The following is a 19,400-nucleotide window of genomic DNA, read 5'->3' as shown; positions in this document are numbered from 1 at the left end:
AGAAAGGGGGGAAAAAAAAGAGAGATAAAGAGATGAAGAAAGTTTTTACCTTAGATATTGTTCTTATGCTATATAAAATCAAACTCCACACTTCTCTGTTCTAATGCAGTATTAAATCAAATTTCATATTTCAAAAGGACACAAGAACAGACAGGAATTTGAAAACAAAAATCAACCTCTACCTATATCAAAAGCAGAAGACAGAGAAGACAGCCAAGACTGAAAATCTGTTGTTTGATCTATAAGAGCAGGTCTTACAGCCACCTAAAACCCCTTTGTTCACTACAGATTCTGATTATGTGAAGAGGATTATCCAGTAGATACAGCTTACAGAATGTAAGCCTTTAACCATTTATTTTTTGTCTCTGCATTTTGCTTGCATTATGCTACAGTTTTATCACACACATTCAGTATTTTCACTTTTGATTCCCCATGTTAGACATGAGGCTACTTGGCATGACTATTCCTTGTTTCAGAAGAATGCTTAATTAAAAAACAGCCAATAAAGAAACACCTTCATTCAAAAATACATGCATTTTAAATGTATACATATACATTTATATAGACATGTTATATATATGTATGATGTTGCTGTTCAGGTCACATGGTATTACTTGTCTATGCAATGAATTTAAAATGCCCCTAGTTAAATCTTAGATTATACTTCTAATTCTACTTCAGCAGGAAGGCTTGTATAGCTGAGGCCCATTATGAGAAAATGATCATTCAATTATGAAGCTTAACTGTGTAAAAATTGCTTCAGAGAAGCAGGTATCAGATATCTTACTACGTTACTTAGAAATGCAACTTTCCATGCTTTCATGATTATCAGTCTGTATTGGTGGTAATTCTTGTAGTATTTCATCCACTTACACGATGGAAACCAGAGACTTACTACTCATATGAAAAGACTCACTTAAAAAACTTGGGTACATATTCAATGCCGTTTTCTTCCATGTACCGCCTCCGAGCTCTCTGGAGTTCCTCTATTCTTTGTTTCTCAGATGCTGCTGCTTCTATATTTCCTTCCTCCAGAAGCCTGTAGGAATAACAGCAGGCTGTATAGCAATCACACAGTGTCTAAACCAAGGGATTTTCCAGCACCAGCCATCATAAAAAGCAAGCAGAAGCCAAGTGTGCTGTCAGTGTTGTACTTTCAGATCCAGCCTGAGATGCGACTCCCCAGCTACGTGTACCTGACCTACAGCCTAAGGCACATGCTTTGTTCAGCAACTTCAGCATATCACAAACACTGAAGGACTGTGAACTGAGATTTGGAAGGAATTAGTGTTGCTTCCATCCATAGCAAAGGTGCACAGCATTTCAGAGCCTGTTTTCCAGTTTGTCATGAGTAATCTGCCCCAAGGTTGCACTATGGCATCAACAAGAAGCTTTCTAATTTCCCTCAGCTGGGCTAAGCAGAAATTTGAGTACAATACTGACTATCGTCTCTACTAGCAGAATCCTCCACAGCTTAATTCAGACTGCAATGAAGATACAGACAAAATTCAAGACTCAGCCAAACCCAGCCTTGAGCCCACCAAATATTAAATGTATAAATAAGCATTCTTGCCTTTGATCTGGCCTGAATCGTGCATCTGTTGCAGGAAGAAGATCTTTCAGTAAAGGATCTAATTCATTGAGCTCAATAGCAAACCTTGTGAAGCCGTAATAACGCTCATAATTGGTTGGCATGGAGCCTGAACACATAAGACAAAGAAAAAAGCTTTTAAGCTATTACTGTAAATATGCAAGAGAGTCCTTCATTTATAAACTTTTAACAGAAAAAGAATATATTTTACTCTTCCAGTTAAAAAGCATCACAAGCTATTCTCTAAGTGAAACAAAATTCAATAAATATTAATATCAACTGCTTATCCTGCAGAGATTGCCATTACATGTTAATAGACTCAAAGCTTTTATAATCTTCCCACCCTTTTAAATAAAAACTAATTATTTCAAGCTTTTCAAATTAAAAACAGTTTGCTGTTCCCCAGAAAGTGGGTCTATGAAACGTCTGTCTAAAATCTAGCCTTAACTGATGTTTAGAGCTCATTTTGGAACTTAAAACACACTCACAGACTGATTCGACACTACATGGTCAGAACAGACATTGAAGAGAGCAGGGTGCAAAGCAGGGTTCAAAATACCAAAAATACAAAGTAGGATTTAAAATTCTAAGAACAATAATTCCTGGATAATGCATGTATGAAATATACAGGTGCAAAGGATAACTAATTCAACCTCAGGCCTTTAAGCAAGCAGGAAGTTGAAATCGGATCCTGAAAGTCCCAGGTGTTCACCATCTCTGAAGACCAATCCTTTAGGCTAATAAAGCATTAGGACAACAAACTCAATAAACCCCCACCTGGTGAATCCAAAAAAGTTACCCTGCTCTCTAGCAGAATGCAGACAGGCCAGCTAGGATGCCCAAGTTTTTGCTTAATTTAATTGCTCTGTTTACCCCAAGGTCCCAGCACATCTGACCAGGAGTCAGACTGAGATGTACAAGATTATGTCCTGTAAGAACATTTCCATTAACCATTATTATAAACCCATGCGAATCGTTGTTTGTCTAGACAGGGATTGTAATTTATCTAGTATTATTTTGTGTATTTAAAATGTAGGCTAAAACAGCTTCACACCTTCCAGAATTTTTTACAAGCTTCTTACCTGGCCTCCATATGCATTTGGCTGAAGGTGCAACCCCACAATAGAGGCCTTCATGCCACTTTCCAAAAAGACGGTGAACCACCTTCCCTTCTTGATCTATCACAACACCCTGGACCTCATTTACATTTGAATTCCAGTAGTTCACCTGCAAGTTTAACCAAGAATTACTAACTCACACTGCTTCTCCAACAACCCGTTGTACTAATATACATAATTAATGTATCTTGGCACGTGGTGCCAACTGTCCAAATTCTGTGTTGGAGTGGCTCACCTGGAACTAAGAATACCAAAATTTGAAAACCATATGATCCTTACACTAACTGATTTAGTATAGGAGAAACACTGCATAATTTGCAATGTGGTTTTGACATAAAAGCATTTAAATTAACTGCACATCTGGGAACTACATTGTCATTCATTAACCCATATCCCACACAATTCAGCAAAAATGATCCTTTGCCTGTCAGTGCCAGCTAACACTCCTCTTCCTACATGAGGAGGTATTGAATATACCTGTACTTATATAGGAATCTTTTCATGGGTGCTGAACTTCCTATGCAGCAGGGAAGACATTCAGCCAGTATTATGTGTTGTTTCTTTCTGTTTCTCTTCTCTGTTTTGCTTTTCTTAGACTTATTTAGCTCTTACACCTTCATCCAAGAGCCAGTTGCCCATTCTCAGATTATCCAACAAAACACAAATTTCAGATTTGTGTTAACACCCTGTTGCTAACACTAAAATGGTATCAATGTCTTTTGTTGCAATGTGAAGACAAATTTATTTTTAGGGAAAATACTTAATAGTAACATAGCTATACAAACTTCTATTTTTATATATGGTCCTTGCCTGGATATTAACCAAAGCACCAATACATACGTGTAAAGAGATAAAATATTGTCCAACAAATTCTAGTAGAAGTAGAAGCAAAATGGCATGGTAGTGTACAGTGACTTTGTGTTTTCATTGTGTTCATATCAAAAAAAAAAAAAAAAAAAGACATTTCATTTTTAATCAAAAACCAGCAACAGCACACAGCTATACAGCAATGGAACACACTGATCCAAATGTTCAGTGGAACAGAATCATACTAATTGACGTACCATTCTCTTTGACAATTTACATTTTATGAATAGTGATAAAAGGAATAGAAGATAAAATGTGGAATATGGACTTCAGGAATAGTGAAGAAACAGCTTGATGTACCCTTAAATTACACAGTTATATGAATATAAGATATATATTAACATCCATATGTTACCTTGACAAAAGTGAGTTTACAAATACAAACACTGCTTTTTGTATTTCTGATAGTTATCTCTCCGTAGTGCTCTATCCATCTCCTTCCACTAAGAATATTATGTATGCAAGTAGTGACTTTGTTCCAGACATAGTAGTCTCCATACCTAAGAACAGATTAAGAAGTAGATGGTAACATCTGTTCATCATGATCATTACTGACAAAAAAGTAAAACATTGCTTCTTTATTGTAAAAACAAATTATATTGCCCAAAAACAGCTGTACAGATTACAAAGTCCTGTATCTGTTTAAATCACTAATCCTCCTTAGAGAAGCCCACCTAAGCTCCAGGGCACACAACATCAGAAACACACTGAAGCCCTGCATGGCCTATTCACTGTCCTCAGAGCATGAAGTGCTTTGGCCACAATTCCTATAGGGGCAGGACAGTGACCCAAAGATCAACGTGAGGCTGAATTAAGACTATAAGCAGAAAATGTAATTAAATCAGAAACAGAACATAATAAATATGAGATGGAGATCAAGGAAAGGAAGAAGAAAGCCAGGAGCACACTAGCACATCATCCCTTTGCCTTTGTAAGAACTATCCAGTTGCATCTCTAACATCAGACAAGAGAATAAAACCAGAGAATTATATTATGCAAAGCACATTCTCTTTCACAGTTTAGGGAAAAGCATGCAAACAGAAGACAAAGCTGCTTCAGAGTGCATTTACTTCAATCTTAAGAGATGGATAAATGTTGAAGTGATGCTATACTTTGTGTTACCTCTACCAGTAGAGGCAGAAAGAAAGGCTGGCTGCAATGTACAGGAGCAAGAACACCACTACAAAACCAGAAGACATATTTAAAATACCCACTCCTTGCATATTCTTAGGATTTACAAGCTGCAACTAGTCTCACTGGTGGTGAAGCTACTGCTTCTCATTACTCTGCCAAACCATCTTCATACAAAGAATTAAGAATATACTTTGGTTTATCCATATTTTGAAAAAAGACCTTTCATGGTCTGGTTGTTCTGAGGGACACTCAGCAGCCTTAGGACTGAGAGCCTTAGGACAGCCCCAGCTGCTGGCAGTCCTGCACTGCAGCCTTGTTCTGAACAGCTCATCACTGCTGTACATACAAAACATGGGTTCTCTCTCCTAAAACATCTCTATCCCTTTCTCTCCATCACATTCTAGAGTGTATATTTTTCTTCCAAAACCAAAAATGGATCTTCAGGCTCAAAAATATTCCAGTAGCCCCACCTGAATATTAAGGAGAGATTAGAGCTGGGCACCAACTCTCATCAGTACAATCCAAGTGATGTCTGCTCACCCCAACCCATTCACAAGGCAGCACAGACTCGAGTGCACCCAAGGTTGAAAACAAGAGGAGAATAGCTTACTTTGGAAGAGTCACATTCAAGGTTCCAACAGGCAGAATTTCCATTGATTTCCCCCAGAATTTGTTTTTCCACCTGATATCTGAATATAATAGTGAAATACTTAAAAAATTGAAATGACCAAGGTCTCTCCCTTGTACTGATCTCTGTGGCACCAATCATCTGTACTGGACTACCCAATTCTACAGGGCAATAGATAGTAAGAGTTTGCCATGAAAATACTAAAGAAAAAAATATTAGAAAATTATGTTGGATCAGAAATATTAGATGTAAGTTTAATTAAGAATTCTGTCTGTGCTGCATGATTATCAAATGTCTTGTGCAAATATTCAATACAAGTTAAAGGCATATACCAGTAGGTACAAGGAAAGAAAGAGTAATTTTTTCAACTGCAAAAAGAGCTGCTTGTGTTTGTAAGAAATAGTAGTTTTATTGGTAAAACCCTTTTAAATAGGAGAGTATAAACAGGCTGCAAGTGACAGAGGAAGTTGTAGCATGTTTCTCACTGTTAATGAGAATTTGGAGTAAAACAGATCATCAGTTTATAATATGTCACTTCAAAACAGTAAGTATAGACATTCTGAGTAAGTTCAAAATGCAACGCTCAGCTTTTAAAAATTTTTTGCTTGACAATAGAAAAGGAGTTATGCTTTTGAAGTAAAAAGTGTACCTTGCCAAAACACAAAGTTTTTCGATTCACAGTGACAGGCCGAAATGGGAGGATGGTGGCTAACCTGAAACACAGTTAGGTTGAGTCAAAAACATTTAATTTTCATTCCTAAGACAGTACAATTTTTATTGCAATATGAAAATAATAAATAGCTCATGTTGCTATGAAAACAGATACAACTTAAGTGACTGTACTTAAAACAGTTACTAGTGATTACTATAAACATGTATTCCTTCTAGCCTTTAATGAAGTTCACTCATATTAACAATATTTATTTACTTCTAAGAAAGCAAACCATTCTAACTAGAAAGAAAAAATGGGTTGATTCTATAAAATGAAGTACAAAAAGTAGACATCTAAACAGGAGTGTCTATCTAGAAACAAGGTTTACCTGCTCTGAGAAAAATCGAAATCCTTTGTCTTCTCTAATACATTCATAAGTTTCACCAAGCACTGGATTAAATGGCTTGCTTCCTGCTCTAAAGTACGTAGAGGCATAGCCTGATGCTGCAAAGGCAGCTATGAGAACCTGTAAAAACACAGACCAGAACATGAGAATAGCAGACATTCTTGTGTATGTGCCATCACTGTGTGGTACCACATAACTCATTTTGCTCAGGGACGACTGGATTAATGAAGCATGCCTGAGAGAGAAACCATGCATCCCAGCCAGAACCAGTATAAACTTTATTTCTTCTGTTGATAGGATTTCTGTTTCTTCATGGCCTCATTCAGTCTTTCAACAGTCCCTTAAAATGACAACCTGCACATGACACAGTTTTTCTGCCTTTGACCAGGCTTATCATTAGTGACCTAAAAAAGACCCAGCTCTAGTCCTTCTTCCCATGAATAAATATTATGTAATAACTTCTAATTACAAGATCACATACCATTTTCCTATGGGAACTATTTTATTTAGTGCCAAACATAAACAGTTCCCACTTAGGATGTCCTTAGTCCAGAGTTATCTCCAAATCTTCCATACATATGCAGCCTTAACAGCCAGCCCTTTTGTCTATATGTACAACCCCAATTTAATAACCTCTCAGCCAGGCCTGACAGGCTGTGAAGTGGCATGCCATGGTTATTTAGTTTACAGGTCACATTTGCAGAGTTTTAAAAAAAATCACATCAGCCAATCAGAAGTCCAAACAAAATTTCAGAAAAACAATAGAGGGATAAAAATTAGTCAGCTATTGGCAATATGCTACCAGTGGGACAAATCTTAACCAGGTTTTCCTCTGCTAGTGAGGACACAGCCCTCATGTGAGGTTTTATGTGCTAATTTTCTTCCCGTTGTGTAATGGGTGCTCCATTCTCTATTCATTTTGTATTATTCAGAAATGCAGCCTCGACAGAAGTAACACTGTTTTCACAGGCTTTTCTTCAACAGTAAAAACCTTAATTCTTCTAAAACTGTTTTCAGATTAATTTCAACTGCCTTTTCAATTTAACTACAAGACACTGCAGAGAAATTAAGGAGTTTACTATCCCTGTGATACAAAGAGCAATGTGAAAAAAGAAAGGTTTCCACTATTTTTGGATGCTTATTGAAGATAACAAAGTCCTGATCTTTCAGAGAACAGTGAACTAGCAGTAACATATTCACAGCATTCCTGCCACAAGCTTTGGGTATTCCATTTTTTTCCAAGTAGTCCCATATGCCTCAGCTCAGGTGCAGTTTGCGTTTTTAGAGGTGCTGTTAAAAAGTTTGGCTTGTACTCCCAAGTACTGCAGTAGACATCTGTAGCACAGAAGGGGATTGAATCTACATTTCCAAGGAAGCTTTCACTTGCACCATGGCTTTTCATTCCTGAATTCTCTCTACTTCAATACTGACCTTTCAAACTTTTCAACAAAGGCAGCAATAAGTCTGTTTTACTCCTTACAATCCTGCCCGCTCCTTACAGAATCTCCCTCCTTTTGTGAGGGACGGAATCACAGAATGCTCTAAGTTGGAAGCGACCCACTATGATCACCTCCTGAGTCTTGTATGAAAACAGAATGTGATGGTGAATAATTCAACTCCATTTCTCAAGATAGGTTCAACCTCTTTAGTGTTTAGGATGCCTCACTCTCCTGCAGGCCTTGTGAACACAGCAGTTCAGGGACTTGAGTGTGCGACTGTGTAAAGGCAAAGGCAACCTCTCTTCTCCCAGTTATCCACAGTGCTGCCAAACCCCCACCAGGGAACAGCAGGTATGTTCAGCAACAACGCTGCCAACCTTCCCTTACAGCCTTTCCCTGCGTCTTCTGAGGAAAAGGAGACATGACAGATCAAAGCAACCTGAGAGCTGAGCACAGGCTGCTGGCTGTCAGTAAAAAAACCAAAACAGACTTACAGGGGAGCTGAAGTCAGGCTGCCCAGGAAAACTTTCTTCTGGTGTTTTGAAACTTCTCTCTTAGAAATTGCCTGGGAGGACATCTTATTCACATCTATATTGATCATAAGGCAACATCTTATTCACACCTATATTGATCATAAGTTAATCACACACTTGATTACCTCTTGAAGGCTGCTGGATTTGAACACAAAAAGCCAGAAAATGATGCTGCAGATCTAGAAACTGCCAATGCCTACATCTACAGTCATAGAGCACGAGATTGATCTTAAATGAATGAGTTACAACTGCAGGACTTGGTTTGAGGTCAAGAAAAGTCCCACAGCCTTGTTCAGATCAAACCTATGACCTGTAACTGTTCACAACATTTTTCTGACCCAGCAGGGAGGTCTGTTGTCTGTGACCAGGAGGGGAAAGAGAAGACCCTACACAGACCCTACTCAACAGCTCTCTTTTAAACACAGACAGAAGAAGTGCTACACTAAATGCATTACCATGCGTTCATAAGGATCATCTGTTTCAGCAGCCTTGTCTAAGAGCTCACTGTATTCCAACTCTTCACAAAGATGTTGCAAGGTATTCAGAGGTTCATTTAACTCAACTGGCATGGATACTTTGGAAAGATCTTTGCCAATGTTATTTCTCAAAATATTCCACAGATTGATGTTACTGGTGTCAGGGCTGGGAGCTGGGAGACAAGTCCTCCGTCCATTTCTGAATGCGCCTCCTGTCAGCTCACCATTAAGAACTGGGAAGGGAAGAAAAATATTGTCATAAGAAAGCACCAGACTAAGAAAAACAGAGTTCTGCATTCAACCAAATCACTGCCAGAACAAGCAAGCCCAACTTCATTGTTTTCAGCTGAGTACGTCTTGTATTGACATGCAGTAATTCTGGTACATGAACATAACCAACGTAATTTCCCAAAGTCTGAAACACAGTATACTTTGCCGAGAAATGTTGTCTGCAACACTGGTGTTGTCCTCAGATATATTGTCACTCACATCACTGATATAAGATTCATCATCAGAAGCCTAAAACATAAATAAAATATCCATTAACTCAAATACATATAAAACATACTGACAAAACAGACAGAAATAGTTAACTGAAACACAAATATTAAAAAAACCCAAATTCTATCCAATTAGAACTATTAGCTAAATAAACTGAATATTTCAATCTGTCCATAGTACCAATGTTGTCAAAACAAAAGGTGTTACGTTGTGCTCACGTTTTTGAATTCCTTATTATCCAAATACAGACATGAGATCTGCAAAAGGTGGTTTAAGTAAGATCAGGGATGAAAAAAAATTGATAACATAATGCGCTAGGGATGGAAGGTGAGAAGAGATAGTCAGATTTGTGCTGTTCGTAAAGAACCAAACAACGAAACATGCCTTACATTTCAGCAAACAAATTATGTAATCATCAGTCTAGCATTTTGCAAAGCAAGAACCTCATCAGCATTAATAATGTTTTTAAAATTTGTTTTACACAACTGTTTTTTCTAGAAATATTACTTTTTTGTCTATTTCTCTTATTACAGAGAATAATTTTATATTCATATGTAGTAGAAGATTTTTTAAAGAATATTTGAAAATCTAAGTTTAATTGACTGCAGATTCAGCTGTAGCTGTCTATGTCATCCTTAGGTGGAACTGCAATTGCCTGGAAAGGACACGTACTGAATGTAAGTTACTGACACAACTAACTTGCAACTCAATTTTACACTTCAGGGAACTCCTGCACCTCTTTATGTGATCTCAGGTTTGTTTATTTACACTTTACCAATTTTGATACCTTTTTACTCTAAGTAGCATTACTAAAAATAAAAAAAATTCCCCAGTGGCATCACTACCTAACGCTGTCCAGCAGCAGAGCTGCCGCATGCTGTCACAGCCTACCTCATTTTCTGACGAGCTGGCAGACAGAAGCACTTCCTGTGCGTCAAAGAACTCAGAAACAGATTCAGACATAGAGAGCCTGCTTTCATTAGAAACTTGCTGAGACAGTGGCAAACTGACATGAATTTGTTCACCCGTCTGTAAATAAAGCACAGAAAAGTAAAAGTATTATTTCTAATATTAAAGAAATACACGTAGAAGGGGTAAATCACCTGAATAAGATTTCTATGATAAATACAAGCACAGAGCATAAAGACAGCATTTTAGTAGGATTTTGTGTGTACCTAACAGATGACACTGAGGATGACAAAATAAAGTGCATTTTGAACAGTGAGCTACATGTCTTCATTTGAGGCCTGCCCAGCATCTACTGCCAAGTTTTAGCAGCATGAAATTGCAGATCTAGTTCTCTATGCAGAGGATTGATTTTGTGGACAAATAGTTGGATTGTGTCAGACATGTTCAATTTTCAGATTAAATCACCTCTGGTAATAACAAATTACATCACTGGGAACTAGTTTTGATACAATTAAAATTTAATTATAAAGATTTATAAGGTCTGAGAGTTATAAGTTACTTTCCAAATAAATTACCTTGTGAACCAGTTTAGTAACAATGTTTGAAATGCTTGAATATTTAGGAGGATAGCTATAATATGTATTTTATGGGCTTCTATTCTATGTTTATACTCGAAATCTCATTTGCATTATGCCATTAACACTGACCCAATACTACTAAAAGAAATTATATTACATTATAAAGAAATGTAACAACAAAGTCAAGGATTCAAAACTGTGCTATGTCAATGTCAGTAGTGCAGCAGGCTAAAACAGTGAAATAGACCCTCCTCTTCCTGCTAGTGATGGGTGGAACACCAGATCAGTGTTACCCTGCAGGCTATCACATTAAGAAAAAATTAAGATGCTCTCCCTGTACCATTTTACCACAGGATCTGTTGCTGTGGAGGGAAATAGATCTTGGACTTAATCCCTTAATTCATACAGCATGTTGTTCCTGGGAGATAATACAGATGAAACTACTGAAGCTTTTTTAAACATGGTTAACTCCTCAGATTGCAACACAATCCCCGTTATTATCTTATTCCAGAACTCCTGCATATGGTTTTGTTGACATATTAATTCTGTAGAATTATTCTATACTATTACCTCAAAAAGCACTAACAAAACATCCCAAAAAAGCATAAACAAGCCATTCTTTAGGTCTGATAAGATTGTAGATGGATTGTGATGCTTGATGCTTGTTTATAATGTAAACAAAGGCCCATTTTACCATAATCATTACAGGAAGTGACCAAAATTTTGAGGCTTCACATAAACTAGAGGAACTTGGAAAAATACACATGCTCCTACCTGAAAAAGACCCTCACACAGGCATTATCTTTGTGCTACAAGATTATAGAGATATATACAAAACAAGTTAAGATAACTGAATGAGAGATCTGGAAACTTCTAAACATTTCTTCAGTCAGGCTTAATTCTACCAAGACAATGATGAACAAATGAAAAAGGAACAGCCAACCAACAAAAAATACAGAACAGAAGAGAAGGTCATGCCCAGAACTCCACTGTAGATTCCTGTGCTGTGGCAGCACTTCACTTCTATGTTCTGTTGCTAGCCTCCAACATGTTGGATTTTTGGAAAAATTGTTTAGACATTTTCAGAAAGGAAATAAACAAAACCAATTTTACCTTTTGTGTTTGTTGCCAGAAATATCTAGGAGACAAAACTATGTTAACTGAAATGGCATATGCATAGAAAAAAAAATAGTGGAAATGACAAATCAAAAACATTTTTGTAAAATGCAAGCAGAATGGTTGCCAAAGTGACCATACTAATTGTAATACATTATAGTCCACAAATTCAGATTAGTCACGAGGGAAGCTCACTGATATAAATATAAATGTTTGTTAATCTGTTGACTAAGGAAAGCAAAACAAGAAAAACTAAATGTTGCAAAAAATATTAGTGCAGTGCTTGGTTTACGGACTGAACCTTTTGATTTTAACAGTACCACTCAAGATTCTAAACATGAGGCCCTTTAGACACTTGCAGAATCAGGTCATTAAATAATTAATTGTTCAGTTGATTTGGCAAGAAACTAAGATACAGAATTGGTTAGCTACTGTGTAATACATTCAAATGTAGTAAAACCTCACTAATTCCCACAGCCAACAATTAATATTCCAAAACTGGAGTCCTTCTCTGCTCCAGTAAAGAGACCAAGCTGAGTTCTTTCATGTCTGACGTATGGAAAACAAAAGACTGAAGTTTTATTGTAGGTAAGAAAATATAACCTTACTTTTTCTATGATTGAATATTAGCCAATCTGAAAAATCCAATAAATTTCTAGGTGTGTTTCAGCTATTTAGTGAGAATTAGCAAGGTTTGTTTGTATTCTAAATCCATTAAAGGCCGAAGTCTTACCTCATCAGGACTAGGGATAATATTTACACTGACAACCTGATCACAAATAACAGATTCTGAATGTATTCTGTTCAAGCGACTCCTTAGTTCAGCATTCTGGTTGAGAGCCTTAAAATAAAAATTGTACATTTCATTTAAAATTAAAATGTAAACATTAAAGAAAAAAAAAAAGAAAAAACAAAATAAGAAGAAAAAAAGCTTCTTTCCAGCAATTTCCTAAAAAAAAAATCACAGAACGTCCTTTCTTTCATTTATAGGGACATAGATTTTGAGATCTTCTCTAACATGATTTCATCTTTGGTTACATTGCTGTCACTGTTTTTCAGGAGACAGGGGGATAGATGTTCTCCCACAATGTAACATTGGCCTTCTACCTCAGTTCTTCAGAGAGCTCCTTGGCAGGTGTACTGGTGGGTTATGTACATTATGGAAATGGGGAGTGAATGCAGCAACAAAGAGTGAAACTGCAGAACAATACATGGGAACTACCCACAAAATGCCCAAAGAAGCAATTGTTGGTTTACAACTATACAGCTTCTTCTGAGTCAAGGTTATCAGCACTCAGAGGCTGCAAACAGAAATTGCTTCTTTCCAGTAAAACCAACATAATTGCTAGCATCATTGTCTACCCACCTAGATCAATTTTATTGGTTTGCCTTTGTACTTATTTCAAACTAGTGACCCACTACAGTATCACAAATACCAACAGAATCCCACTGGTGTCTGGAATCTGCTGATTTTTCTATTTTAAAGTCCAACCTAGATTATAAATTTGGGTGCATATATAATGTATTATCTGTTGCTTGGAAAAACTAGTGTACAAGATTCTGAAATCCAGAAGTGTAATATGCTACATATCTAGAACATGGCTGACTTAACAACATATCCAGAGCACTGAGGATTATAGAAAAGAAGAACAGAAAGACATTTTGTTTCAGTAGAAAAGGATTGTTACAATGGAGCAAGAACCTTCTTCTGTCTCTCCCTAGTGCAGATTGAGGAATAGATTGCACAAATGTACTAAAACAAAGAAAGACCAAAGGAAAATAGGTAAGCTTAAACGGTCACTGAACAGTTTAAATTACCCAATTTTGCTTTGTTCTGAAATGGTCTGGGCATGCTCCTAGTTGACATCCCTCAGAGAGGGAAGGTAATGACCAACAGCAGCCTGACAATAGCTTCTTCAACAACTCAAACCTGGTCACAAGACTGGACAAACCGAGTCACAGTCAATTTTCCACTTCCTCTCCACTGAGATTGTGAAATAATGTGTGACAGTGACTTTTAAACTAATGTTGGAGGCCAGAACCAAGAAGAAAACATGACTCCCTATTTCATGCCAGTTGCTAATAAATATCCACAGGTCTTAGATAAATTTGTGTCAACAACCAGAAATGCTCCTAACCCGTTTTTATCACAATGCACAGAAATCAATCTGCATAACATGCTATGCATCTGAATCTATAGAAAGGTTTGTCTTTAAACATCTGCTCATATTTCTTGCAGATATAGTCCTCCACACCAATCCAGCAAATGCTTTTATGCTTCCTTGACAATGAATTTTGAAAAATTGAGTTATTTAGCAACCTAAGGACTTATTGTTGCTAATTTTTTCTCCCGCACTAAAGCAAATTATATTTTTTCCTCTAGTTTAAGTAGGACAGATGCTGGAGAGTTACAGGTCTATATCTGGAAACCCATGACTATAATGCAACCCAGGATTCCTTTGGCATTTAGAGACAGGGACATATAAAACAAACCTGACAACATATGGTCAAAATTAAAAACTTAATTACAAAAACAAAAGTATTCCCTTGGCTGTGCTGGGACAGCTCTAAGAAAAACATTTAGCATTTGTATAAAAATATTTGATCCTTTTCCTTTACTTTGGAAAACCATAACAGATACATGCTTCCACAAATGATATCCTTAACCTCCACATGCAGTGAGGCTAGATTTACACCATAACAGAATATGCCATAGTTCTGGCTGAGAACTTGGCTTTTTCTTGGCTTCTTTGAGGTGAAAGGAAATGGCCAAAATACAAAAGAAATACTGCACTGGGCAAGACAGATGTGCTTGAAATAAAATCAAGAACATACCTGAGAGAGGGACTGTCTGAGGTGAGCTATTTGAGCATTGTGGCCTGTAAGATCCTGCTCTGAAACAATCTGTTTAAGCTTCTCCTTCTCTATAGCTATGCTGTTAAAGGCAGACTTCAAAAGAGAATGCACTAAGCAAAAAGAAAAAAATAAAACAGGTATTTTCTTGGCTACAGAAATCACATCGACATCTCACAATATTTCAGCAATACAGACAGAGAGTGAGACTTCCATCCCACAGTAATGGACATTTGAAACAAGGGCCTGAACTTCAAGTAATCCATGCCAAATTAAGTACAAACACTTACAGCTTGCGATTGCAATGCGCTGTGTGTTCACACGTATCTCATCTGAGCATATTCTTGGTGCTGAACATATGGAAAGGTGGATATTTGGAAAAATTGTGTCCAAAATGTGTTATTTTCTTTATGGTTTTTATTTGTACTTTTCAGAGTAACAGAAACATCAGTTCTGCTAGAATCAACTAGTATTGTACTAATAAAGAGGATTACTTGGTCTTTAAACAGGTTTTGAATTTTTTAAGATGTCAGTCTCACATTTTTTCTGTGCTTGTTATAGAACAGCAAACTGATAAGAAAACCTTTTTAAAATTGTATTTTTCAGTTTGTAGGACCATTCACTTACTGGCAATAAAATTGCAATTCAAAAGTACATTCCTGTAATAAGCTCCTTTTCCATTGATTCCATTGACACAGAAAACATTGCACAAAAATGAATCAGTTACATTCTGAATAATCTTTGGGGAGAAATAATTTATTTTGTTGAGGAAAAAAAGATGTTTGCAAATTCAGCCACTTATTTACAGAACAGAGAAAGCAGTTCAGAAGACTTCAAAAACAATTTCAGAGTTTGCCTACCTCTACATTTATTACATGCACGGAAAATATATGCAGGATAATATATACTGCCTTTGTATAAGCCACTTGAACAGCTAAAAACTCTTACACAGTATCACCCAACACAGATGAAAGCCCTGACCATAACTAAGTGAGGCCAATAAAGAAACACAACAGAGAAGCACATTACAGGAAAGGCTGGGCATCTCCAGCTACCTTTTTGTGCCATCAAGCAGAATTCTTCTTGAAGCTTCATGTACTCAGTAGAGCACTCCAGAGGGTCTGTCACATGGCTGGGGGGAGCCTGAAACTCAATGTCTGCACAAAGGTTGGGGTTGGATGAATGCAATCGAACGGGTGACATTGTAGCACTGAAAGGGACCTACAGCAAGAAATAGAAGAATTGTTGCAAAAGCTGTAACAAAACTTTTGACAAAAATTTCTTTTGAAAAGACTTAGTTCATAATGCGAAGAATATGGCAAGAGTGAACATGTAACTTCTTACTCTCCTAAATATCAACACAGCTGATGCAGACTTCTCTTGAATTTTTTCACTGAAATATAAAAAAGAAGGCCTAACATCTAACAGCTAATGATGGAGTATTTAATTCTAATGTTTACAAAAAAAAGGATGATCTCCTAATGCTTAGAAGATTACTGGAAAATTGAACCATGAGATATGCTCCTGTATATCTGGACATTTGAGAGTAATTGTAGATGAGTCTGTTGTTGCAATACCAACATTTGAAGTATGAGAATTCCTCCACAGATCTAGAAATAGGATATAATATTATCAGATATATCACTGAAGTTTTTCAAAACTACTCAAAAATCTTCAGTTGAAACTCACTGTACTGGCAATTATAAAGATGAAAGAAGCATACAGTCTTTCTATTATCTTTTTAACTAAAAAAATACACAATAACAACAAGACATTAAAATCAAAACTCCACCTGATTTTCATTTAAAATACATAGACCACAAATAAATGCAGAGAGATACAGTTTAGTAAGATCAAGCAAATAATTTAATTTCTTATCTTTCTACTTTGCTTTCCCCTCTACTTTTCAGGTACAGCAATAAAAAAAAATGTAAATGCAAGATTTTCTAAGTTATATATACATGTATCATGTACTGAGAAGTTACCTGTATGCTACATGCACTGTATGGCTACCACTGCTATATAAGTGATGTGTGTGCAAGAGTATTTTGTATTTTACTTTAATGTTACCATTTACACGCATTTATATGAAAATCAGGCCAAGAACAAAATTTTCAACTGTAAATGCAACAGAAAGGCATGCAGAATTACATTTTGTCACTTAACTATTAACCACAGTTTAATGTATCAAGCACTGTTTAGTACATTAAATCTACTTAATTTCATTAGATTGATCAAATGCATAAATCAAGCATTTTCACACTGCAGCCCAATGTAATCATTCAAATATGAAAAATGGGGCCAAAATATAAAATGTCTCTTCCAAGGCATGATACAGAGCAGAAGATAACATAAAAAGTCATATTACTAAAAGTTATTATCAACAGATGAGTTCTAGAACCACTGTCATCAGTGGCTGAACTTGGTACTTTGTTATTTGAAACAGTTTTATGAATTCCTTTCTGTAAAAACTGACATCATTACACATTTTAGTTTTAGGTTCTGTTTATCTAATTAAACCCTCAAAATCCTGTTGGATCTATTAATCATTCCACTCACGAGTGTACTCTGTGAAATACGTTTCCCATGCTGTTCTTTCTTGGTTTCCAGATACATGTAGTACATTAAATAGTAAGTCTATGGTACCTGTCTCATATAAGCTTTATTCCTGCTCTCATTTATTTTGATTTCCAGCTATATCAACAAAGTACATATTTTTTTATTTGACCTCATTTTAGCTGCATATCAAGAAGAATTTGTTAACAGAAGATGTAGAATAAATTCTTTCTATTCATACTGGGTATTTAAACCCTTTATCTTCTTCATAATTACCAGGTTGCCTGTCTCAAGACCCCAGCATAACACTATGTTAATGGATTATTGTGGCTAAACGTAGGTTCATTTCAAATTACTTTTCCAAGACCTTTCCCTTTCTAAAATGGGAGAGCATGTTTCCAGAACTTTCTGGCTGGGAGCATCACAAAGCTTCAACTGTTCCAGGTGGCTCCAGAAGAGCAAAGTAGGTATCTACACTGTACCTGTGCGTATGGAGAACATACCCAACCCTCCAGACAATCCAAAGGCAGGAAAGAAGCTGACACCAGCTATAAAGTTGGAGCTTGAGGGAGAGTCCCCCCCAGCTCCACATGTCTGCGGTGATGGGGGAGGTTCCCCAGACCCACAGGGACTGGCAGAGCAGTAGGCAGGCTGCCCACACATGCAGGGGGGCTCTTTAGTCATTCTCTGATGAATCAAGCTGAAGAGATCTGCTTTAGATTCACCATTTCTGCCTCAAACCTCAGACGGCCAGGTTAAAAAGAAAGGTTTCTGCAATGATGTTTATTGAAAAAAAAATACTATGTTCAATTAAGCCCTAAAAATGCAATTTATGTGTTCTACAAATATGTCGCACTACTTGCAAGAAATATACATTCACATGACAGAGACAAGTAGCCTTGCTGACTGCTTTAAATTCAAGAACCAAAAATACTGAACTGTTGATTCACATGAACTCTTTTAGAAAAGTTTCCAAGCTACTTTCCGTAACAGATGAAAAAAACCCCACATTAAACAGCCGTTTTCATTCTCTTGAATAGGCAACAGTCCAGGAAACACTGCCAATATAATTATCTTCCCCTTTTTTCCTTACACGGCTGTGCTTTCTCTCTGTATTAATGGTGACTTGATCCTGACTTTACTACCTATTCTCCTTTTCGTTGTTTTTTATTGTTGCTGATTTGAAGGTTTTTGAAAAAATATTTAGCTTCTTGATCCATCCCTCTAGTTTTCCCCACACAGACACTTCTAGCCACAACCTCAGATGAACCTTGTCCCAACTTCCTGCTTTACACCAGAGGTGTTGTACCCACTCATCCATCACCTTCCTCAGAATTACATGTTCACGTAGGAACAGACTGTTCCTGGATGAGTGGGTTGTAAGGCAAACCTCTTTCTGCTGTACATTTAGCTGATATAATTCTGTATCCCTCAGTCCATGCACACAGCTTCACTGTTTGGGAGAAACAACCATTTTGTGCATCAGCCAGGAAGAACAGGCCATGGCCAGGAACACTGCAACAGCCACAGAGTCACTTTGGTGCCTCTAGCTTTCCTTCCTCCTGCATTTTGTCCAGCTCCTCCAGAACCTCCCTTAACAGGTCCTCACTCGAGCTGCAGGTAACATCTCAGCAATTCCCTGTTCTCGTAGCGCCTCCCAACCCCAGCCCAGCTGCATTTGTCTCCCGAAGCACTCTCTAGGTATGAAGTACAGCCCTTGCCAAAGCTGTTCAACTGCTGCTGAGCCTTCTGGTTAGAGCCTCCCACCAACACTGCTCAGCCCTGTAAACTGGGAATCAGGCAGGTGTCTGGGCTAGGCAAGCAGACTGACACAGCAATCAATTACAGAGCACGCGTTCAGCATCAACTGATTACAGAGGGATAAATTTAGATGAGTTAATTTCAAAGCTGGAGAAACACTGATATGTCTCATATGTTTTAAAAGAACATAGCAATAACTGAGTTTGTGGTTCAGGTAGCAGAAGCTCAAGATAGGCTTAACCAGAAACTATGTCAGATCTAGGGATTTTAGCTTTGGCCTGG

At 37.1% G+C, this 19,400-nt stretch overlaps 1 protein-coding gene across 8 annotated transcripts in view; it reads right to left on the bottom strand.

Annotated features, from left to right (window-relative positions):
- OSBPL6 (oxysterol binding protein like 6) overlaps positions 1-19,400 on the bottom strand; it is a 96,521-nt gene that overhangs the window by 10,591 nt on the left and 66,530 nt on the right. For 6 of the 8 annotated variants that reach the window (XM_072932293.1, XM_030277559.4, XM_030277560.4 and 3 more), the window contains 13 exons: positions 15,857-16,022; positions 14,784-14,914; positions 12,682-12,789; positions 10,237-10,374; positions 9,276-9,363; positions 8,824-9,077; positions 6,379-6,516; positions 5,988-6,051; positions 5,321-5,399; positions 3,932-4,076; positions 2,674-2,818; positions 1,574-1,700; positions 917-1,039 (listed from right to left, as the gene is read on the bottom strand). In XM_072932293.1, coding sequence (XP_072788394.1) covers positions 917-1,039; positions 1,574-1,700; positions 2,674-2,818; positions 3,932-4,076; positions 5,321-5,399; positions 5,988-6,051; positions 6,379-6,516; positions 8,824-9,077; positions 9,276-9,363; positions 10,237-10,374; positions 12,682-12,789; positions 14,784-14,914; positions 15,857-16,022 — 1,706 coding nt within the window. The remainder of the gene's footprint in view (positions 1-916; positions 1,040-1,573; positions 1,701-2,673; positions 2,819-3,931; positions 4,077-5,320; positions 5,400-5,987; positions 6,052-6,378; positions 6,517-8,823; positions 9,078-9,275; positions 9,364-10,236; positions 10,375-12,681; positions 12,790-14,783; positions 14,915-15,856; positions 16,023-19,400) is intronic. The other 2 variants (XM_032749403.3, XM_032749405.3) reach the window with 1 other exon arrangement.

This window comes from Taeniopygia guttata, chromosome 7 (genome assembly GCF_048771995.1).
Source record: "Taeniopygia guttata chromosome 7, bTaeGut7.mat, whole genome shotgun sequence".
Lineage (NCBI taxonomy): Eukaryota > Metazoa > Chordata > Aves > Passeriformes > Estrildidae > Taeniopygia > Taeniopygia guttata.
This window is presented reverse-complemented; position numbering and strand designations above follow the sequence as displayed.